Source organism: Mixophyes fleayi, chromosome 7 (assembly GCF_038048845.1).
Source record: "Mixophyes fleayi isolate aMixFle1 chromosome 7, aMixFle1.hap1, whole genome shotgun sequence".
NCBI classification, from domain to species: Eukaryota; Metazoa; Chordata; class Amphibia; order Anura; family Limnodynastidae; genus Mixophyes; species Mixophyes fleayi.
Window position 1 is genome coordinate 43327469 of NC_134408.1, and position 9089 is coordinate 43336557.

General features: G+C 38.0%; 1 protein-coding gene across 1 annotated transcript; it reads left to right on the top strand.

The window, feature by feature from the left end:
• The first annotated feature begins 1488 nt into the window (after positions 1-1488).
• On the top strand, positions 1489-4063 carry LOC142098687 (uncharacterized). Its single transcript, XM_075181507.1, has 2 exons — positions 1489-2125; positions 3892-4063. Exons 1-2 carry the CDS (start codon positions 1515-1517, stop codon positions 4034-4036), a joined length of 756 nt encoding a protein of 251 aa, XP_075037608.1. The 5' UTR covers positions 1489-1514; the 3' UTR covers positions 4037-4063.
• The last annotated feature ends 5026 nt before the right edge of the window (positions 4064-9089 follow it).

Consider the following 9089-nt stretch of genomic DNA (forward strand, 5'->3'; position numbering starts at 1 on the left):
ATTATTGCATGTAGTGTGATATATTCAGCCCAATATCACATGTCTCCTGGTGATGGAAGAATAAATATGGGTAAATGGTTATTCACCATAAGCAGGGAAGCGGTCACATGACCATAGTTGGCCTAGAGATGGGATGGATGTTCAGGGTGGAGTAGAAAAATTCAATATACTAGAAAGAAGAGAAACAATGTCCCCCATTACATTTATTTAGTCTCAGAAAATTTGGGATTAGGTCACTATATTTCTAATATTAAACTAATGATTCAGGTACAATACATAATTAATAGCAGTCTGGTACCTTCCATTAGTATCACAGTCCTGATAGATAAAGGCTAGCCATAATTATATATATATATATATATATATATATATATATATATATATATATATACACACACACACACATACCCACACATATAAATAAATACCTATTTGAAAAGTGTTGTTTTTGTTTTTTAGTAAGCGTTTTTATCACACTATTTTTTTTTATCCTAAAGATGCAGGTCAAAACTGTCATTGCAGATAGGGTGCACTAGGAAAATGTAACATAAAACGGATCCATGATTTGCCATCACTAAAAGGCAAAGCCTTAAAAGGATAGATTTCCCCCATGGTATTAAATAAGAGTGGTGTTATAATGACGGTTTAGTGTATGTATGTGTGTGTGTGTGTGTGTGTGTGTGTGTGTGTGTGTGTGTATGTGTGTGTGTGCACATACATGGGTGTATATGTGTGGATTGCATATGTATATACTATATTATACTATATATGTTTTTCTCTTTGCAGGATATTTCACAGACAACATGTAAGTTATTGAATTATTTCATTTTTCTTTAATCAAAATTTGTTACTGACACAAAATACAATATCATTTAAAAAATACAAAACACAAACACAATACAGAATTTACAGACTAATAACACATAATATATTCTGACTAATTTACTACGTGACCTCTTTTTTATAGCAATCAACAGTCTGTGGATAAAACAGAACAAGTTGCAGAAAATGAGAACAAGTGTAATATAGGAAATGAGAAAGAGGTAAAAGATATTGATGGTCATAAGGTGAATACACCTATGATAATACAGGAGGATGCTGGAGAAGAGGAGGAGGCAATGAAAGACAACAAGGAAGATGGAAAACTGTCCAGTGATCAGGAAAATGACAAAATTCCTACTGGGAAAGAAACAGATATTGGAGAAGAGGAGGAGCTAATGAAAGTAATGGACGAAGAGGAAAATGTATTGTATGATAAAAAGGTGGATACACTACCTACAGTAATACAAACAGATGCTGGAGAAGAGGAAGAGGTAATGAAAGACAATGATGAAGCTGAAAAACTGTCCAGTGGTCAGGAAAATGATACAACTTTTACTAAGAAAGAGACAGATATTGGAGAAGAGGAGGAGCTAATGAAAGTAATGGAGGAAGAGGGAAATGTGTTTGATGATCAGAAGAAAGATACACTACCTACAGTAATACAAATGGATGCTGGAGAAAAGGAAGAGGTAATGAAAGACAACGAGGAAGATGTAAAACGATCTAGTGGTCAGGAAAATTACATAATTTCTAATGGGAAAGAAACCGATATTGGAGAAGTGGAGGAGCTCATGAAAGTAATGGATGAAGAAGAAAATGTACTGGATGATAAAAAGGTGGATACACTACCTACAGTAATACAAACGGATGTTGGAGAAGAGGAAGAGGTAATAAAAGATAACGAGGAAGATGGAAAACTATCTAGTGGTCAGGAAAATGACACAATTCCTAATGGGAAAGAAACCGATATTGGAGAGAAGGAGCTCATGAAAGCAAATGAGGAAGAGGAAAATGTATTGGATGGTCAGATGGAGACCACACTGCATATAGTAATAGAAAACAACATTAAAGAAGAGGAGGAGCTAATAAAAGGAAATGAGGAAGAGGAGAAACTGTTTATTATCCGAGAGAAGAAAGCATCACTATTGGAGAACGAGAGTGAAGTTGAAGAAGAAGAGGAGATAATTAAGGGAAAGGAGAAAGAAAGAAAAGCACGTAATGGCCATTTCTCAAGATTCCACAAGACAATAACCCGACTTAGGAGATTCTTCAGGAAACATTCTGCTACCATCTCTCCACAAGAGTGAGTAACACCAATATCATAATACTGCACAACTTTTATAGAGATCACAGTTCTATATACATAGAAGTACCAGAGCAGCAAGGAAAAAGTGTTTAGTATATTAAAATAAGTGTTTATAAAGTAAGAGGATCATACTGCTTAATATAAAATGTGCTTTCAGGTGTGATCCCGGAGATAAATATGCAATTAACACATCATCATACCTAGAGCATAACTCCCAGCATTCCAGTACCCATCATCAGGGGAGGCGTGATCACGTCACAATGGGGACATGGCTACATTATGATGAGGACATGGCCACTCTCCCGGAGGGCTACCCAGTGCTGTAAAGCACTAGACTGCCCCTTAGAAACCTTCCTTCCCCTCCAAACACTGCAGCACGCACCAGTAGTAGGTGTGCTGCACCCGTTCACCAGTGTTCTGCAATGCAGAACAGTAGTGAACAGAAGATGCCTCCCAGCACTCCCACCCATGGGACAAACCTGTCCGTGTGTGGGACAGCGGGACAGAACTCTAAAATTGGGACTGTCCCACCGCAATCAGGACAATTGGGAGGTATCCTTAGAGTTATGTATAAAAATGCTGAGTAGTCCCAGTTGTGATATATTTTAGCTACCTTGGCTAGATGAAGAGACCTCAGTGACTGTGAAAGAGGGGTGATTGTTGTGGAAAGTTTGGTCAACAGCAAATCAACAGTCAAATATATATATATATATATATATATATATATATATATATGTACCTCATCTGTCACTGACTGTTTATTTTCTTTATAAAAAAAAATATTATTTATATATTATAACAAATAAAAACCTCCACTAGATAAAATTAGTTCACAGCATCTTCTACAAATGTTGTTATATCCTTACACATCTATGCACAGTTCTGCAGAAATAGGCCCACACCTGTACATCACAGAGGTTTACACTACTCTATAGTATGGTAAAGTACCATTACTGTGCTGAATACCCTTTTACAGCAGTGTTAGACAGCAGGTATCTTATGATATACATATGACCCTTCAAAGTATTTTTCTTTCCTTCATTTCTCCAAATATTCTCTATGGTAACTATAGTATTACTTATAATACATATAATATATTTATAAAACACCATGAGACCATGGATGCATTGCTCTGCAGATGAAGGTAAAGGGCTCATTTACAAGCAGATAGTAAAATATATTGAGTACTAAAGACATTGTCCACTCTACTGATGTCACATGACACCTTTTTACTGGGTTCAAAACCACTGTACATAAACTTGCATGGGCAGATGTTGGTGTTCTTGGAGTCACATAGGCAAACAATTGCTATGAAAGATGTTCAAACGTTCTTTATGTAAAAAGGAATCATCACATTTATAGAAATAATAGAAATTACGAAAGTTTATATAAATAAAGACAGATCATTTACTTTCCTCAGTTATAGACCAGCAAACTAAAGGCCCAACATGAAGTAGAAAAAATGGGTTCACAGTTAACACGGTAAAATGATCGCAGAAATGCATCTGAATCGTAGGAAAGATTCTACTGTACTTTGGACAATGACCCTAACTGTGCAAAATTGGACACTAGACACACTATTTTACAGTGCACCATCCATTCATAAATGACCGCAAGGTAGTTTATGACACACAATACTGGAAATAATTCTGAGAATGCTATTTAGAGGGACAGGCAGGGTCAGATTTCTTATACAGGATGATATGAGCTGTTCATTTACGCTATTGTAAATAACAATTTCCCCATTATTTATCTCTATGTAGTAATACCTATGATGAGAGCATAGCCGATATAGTGGAGTCAGTGTCCAAACAACAGAGTGGAAGAATGCACTCACTGTTAGAAAGACTCCACAAGATGGGACAAGATATGAAACTTTGCCACAGGAACACAGAGGCTCTCGAATAGCAGCATTTCCTGTGATTTTTTTAAAAAAAGCAAAACTTTTCAGAGCCACAAAACAGTATTAATATAAATTTGTTTTTGCTGTTATAATAAAATGAATGTTATATATATCAGAAACAGTGTGTTGTGTTATAATAATATTTCTTGCTTATTATTTGAATGGCCTATGAAGCATTTTATTGGAGGTGAGCACACACTACAGACATTTCATGATTAGGTGTTTTGGTAAAATATTGACAGAGACTATAAATTATTCCATGTTTTAGATCATAAACCAACATGGCAAGCCAGTAGTACATTAAACTATGATGTCAAAATAAATAAACAAGCAAAAACAAATCCTGCTTAAGTGGCACTGGCTGAAGTTAAATACACTTGTGCAGGTAGGATGTTAGAATAGCTATGTATATATAAGCATGTAAAACAACAAATTGTCTGGTTTGTCCATTCTTTGCTGCCAGCAGGGGAATCATCACAAGAATTTGAACTTTCTTTTGAAATCATTCCCTACCTAAAAAATCTTAATGAATGCAGTTTGCAGGATCCCCTTGTGCCTTCAATGGTATCATATTTCTCTGTTCTATACCCTGCAAGAGTGGAGCTTTGATACACACTCAGCCACATCCCACTACCCCCCAATCACATCACACCAAACCCCAGACACAGCACACCACCCCCAGCCATATCAAACCAAACCCCTGTCACAATGTTGGCGGGCATGGTCAACATGGGATGTGGTTGTGCCTTTTTAAACATACTATTAAAATTATGTATTAAAACATTGTTGTTCTAACCTACCTGTTATTGCCACTTTCACAACCTGGTACTATATTCTTGTATGTATCCTGGATTGTTGGGACCTGTTTGGAAAATGTATAAGTATATGATATATTACAAACACAGTATATAATACATACATTATAATAAAACATTACATTTATCATGCCACCCCCTGGTCTCATGACACCACATCCCACTACCCCCCAGTCACTTCATGCCATCCCCCAGCCCACATCCCCCACCCACAGACACATTAAGCCACCCCCAGCCACATTATGCCACATCACACCAAACCCAAGCTATATCACGCCACCCCCCAGACACATCACACCACTCCCCCAGACACATTATAAGCCTTCCCCCAGACACATTATTATCCCCCAGACAGATTTAGCAATCTTGTGAGATTCGAGCTCCTAAATATACACTCTTCAGGCTGTCTTGGGACTGGTAGCAGCTGACAGCTCCCACCCCATAACTAAACCCGTACACCCCCCCTTCCCCCCACCTCCCCTCGTGCCATCCGATGGTGAATATAAAATGTAAAAAATTTACCTTGCTGCTTCAGGTGAAGGTCAGATGTTCAAGGCATGCCCGGGCCCTGGAAACCTGTATCCGCCATCCACCCTCGGCGTCCTTGGTGTTACCAATGACTATTACTTCAGCAAATGACTGCAAAAGTCCCATTTTCAGCAGCCATTACTCCAGTGCACTAGTGGAAAGTTAAATCTAGGATCAAAAATGACCAGAACAAAACAGCTTTCCCAAGAAACATGTCTATTGTTGTTTTGATAAATGAAGACTATTCCATGCACCAGATTGCCAAGAAACTGAACATTTCATATAAAAGGTGTACACTACTGTCTTGATAAAAAGGGCAAACTGGGTCTAACCAGGATAGAAAAATAAGTGTAAGGCCTAGATGCACTACTGCACAAGAGGATAAGTACATTAGAGTATGCAGTTTGAGAAACAGGCGCATTACAGGTCCTGAGTTAGCGGCATCTTTTAATAGTACATGCCAAATACCAGTGTTATCTGCAACAGGAAAAAGATGACTTAGGGATGCTGGCGTTATAGGCAGACATGCAAAAGCGAAAGTCATATTTGAAACTGCTAAACAAGAAAAGAAGGTTAAAATGAGTAAAAGATCGCTGACATTGAACGGTGAATGCTTAGAAAAGAGAATGCTTAGAAAAGAGTATTGAACATAACATATTATGTATTTAAACATAACATATTATGTGTTCAAATGGTGTTGTTCTCACCTACCTGTTATTGCAGCTTTCACAACCTGGTACTGGATTCTTGTATGTATCCTGGAATGTTGGGACCTGTTTGGAAAATGTTTAGGTACATGAAATATTGAAAACCGGCCAATAAGTGAACACAGTACATAACACAGATCACACAGTATATAATACATACAATATAATAAAACATTACATTTATCTCGCCCTACGCAGCCACATCATGCCGCCCCCCAGCCACATTTCACCAAAACCCAGCCACACAGCTGTGCTTTCTTCCACTTAGAATGTAAGCTCTCTAATGAGCAGGGTCCATCATACCCTTTGTTTTCATGTCTGCATTTGTTTTATTTGCCTTGTATGTCCCCCTGTTTTATGTATGTCCTGTTTTACCTACTGTACGCTTACAAATCTATGATGCAATAATAATATTAATAATAATACATTACAGCCATATCACGCCACCCCCTGCCAAATTATGCCCCCACCCCAGCCACATAACATCATGCCACCCCACAGCCACCCCCAGGCACATCAAGTTACCCCCCAAACACATTATAACCCTTCCCCAGGACACATTATAACCCTTTCCCAGGCTTTCCATGTACTGGGAACACCCCACCATCCCCTTATGTGGGTGCACATGCATGTAAGTACCACCCGATGGTGAGCAAAAAAAATGAAAAGAAAAAATAAATAGAAAGAAAAAATCTGGCTTCTTCAGTCAAGGGCCGGGCCCCCCAGGTATGACCGGGCCCCAGTATTCTGTAACTGCCCGCGCCCCCTCTAGGCGCCCTTCCTGTATCTATTTGTCTTATATGACTAAATATAAATAAAATGGTTTATATTTCAATATATAAACGATTGGAAAATATGTTTACATAGCTACAGTTTATGATGTCATTATTGGTGTCTAGGATGTCACCATTCTAGAACAAATAGGTGTGTCTGGAACCCTGAACATTTAGAGCCAGTGTTGAGGAAGGCAGGACTGAGCTACGGTTATAGCAGATAAGACTTGGCTTAATATTATTCCTGTTACTCAGAGCTGAGTGAGTCTGTATGAAATACTCTGTACCATCTTGTTTTATACCTCTCTAGCATTAATACATTCATAGTACTATTTACACTCTCTCTTTTACTTTATTCATCTATAGCTCTCTGTTATCTTCACACTTTCTCTATTTTCCTTCTCACCCACCACCCTATACACTATTTTTCAACTACAGCATCAAAGTTTAAGAAAAGACAGTATACTACATATATCAGTTCCTATAGTATGCAGCACTGAGTTTATGAAGAGAAAGATGACAATCTTCCTTGACCATTGCTTCCAATATGACCCATTTCACTGTTGCCAGTCTACTCCACCAGCATTGAGATCAGGGGCGAGAGCAGTTGCAGCTCTCCAATACAAGTAATAGGGTATTAGGGTGGACCATGTAGTGGGGGTGGTATTTGCAATATGTACACAGGCACAGTGGTCAGCATTTCTTGCAAAGTTTGTATGTTCTTGCAGCCATGGGTATGCTGGTGCTTCAGCATTAGTGCTTTTTTGTGGGCCTAGTTACCCCAGGGGAATTCAGCCCTGTGCTGAATAGTCTAGGGCTGGTTGACAGTATGGCTGGGGCACCCATACTGCTAGTTTATCCTGTTATAGTGTTACCAGCCCAGCTTGTCTTAGCCTAGTGCCTTTAGCAGCTTTTTTTTGGGAAGACTCTATTCTGTTCCTTCCTCCGAATTTACCGCTGCCAGTCTATGCTATTAGCGCTAACAGGATCTTCATGCAGCAGCTGCATTTTACATAGAATGCTGAGTAGCACATTTCTTAAGCACTTCATACTACGTAAACTGTGGATTCTTTATGAATCAATTTTATGAAAATAAGCTGAATTCTATATGAGGCGCATTATCTCCAGAAGGTTTTTACGAAGAACGCAATATCACCCCTTTTCTATAAAATTATATAAACTGGACCTAAGTCATTAAGGAGAGTAAAGCAAAAACAGGAATAAATTTGATCCTGGACAAACCATGCTAGAATGCCAGCAGTGCAAATTAATTTATTATTTTGCATATACATTTCATTGTACAAATAACCTATCAAGTATTTGTGTCCTATATGAAAATCAGCCAGGATTTAACTTATGTGCAAAACAGAAAACTAATTTGCACCCCTTGCATTTATAACATGGTTTTGCCCCAGAGACTTTTTTTAAAACTTTGTACTTAACTTTACTTAATGAATCAGGCCCACTGTATATATCTGGATCACACATTATCGCTTAATAAAATCGGAAACTTAGGATTAGAATCCCTGTAAGTGTATTTGCATTTCTACTAAAATATTTGTGCTGTATTGCTCTACATATTGGAATTCAAACTGCTTGTCCTCTTACTGTTTCCCATTCTTTACCACTGTATCACTGAAATATATCTTTCATAATGATCTATTTGTCCTATACGCCTAACTATACTCACTTTCTATTTCAATATATAAATGAGTGGAAACCATGTTTACATAGCTACAGTTGGTGATGTCATTGTTGGTGTCTATGATGTCACCATTCTAGAACAAATGGGCGTGTCCAGAACTCTGAACTTTTAGAGCCAGTGTTGAGGAAGGCAGGACTGAGCTACAGTTACAGCAGATAAGACTTAGCTTAACTTTTTTCTGTTACTCAACTCTGAGTGAGTCTTTAAGAGGTATGATTTACCACCTTATTGTACACCTACTATACTATACTAGCATTATTCACATTCATAGTACTATTTACACTCTCTCTTTTACATTATTAATCTCTATCTCTCTGTTATCTTCACACTTATTTTCCTATATACTATTTTCCAGCTAAGGCATCAATGTTTAAGAAAATACAGTATACTCTATATATCAGTCCCTATAGTATGCAGCACTGAATTAATGAAGAGAAAGATGACAATCTTCCTCAACCATTGCTTCCAATATGACCCATTTCACTGAGCCAGTCTACTCCACCAGCGTAGAGAGCAGGAGCGAGACCAGT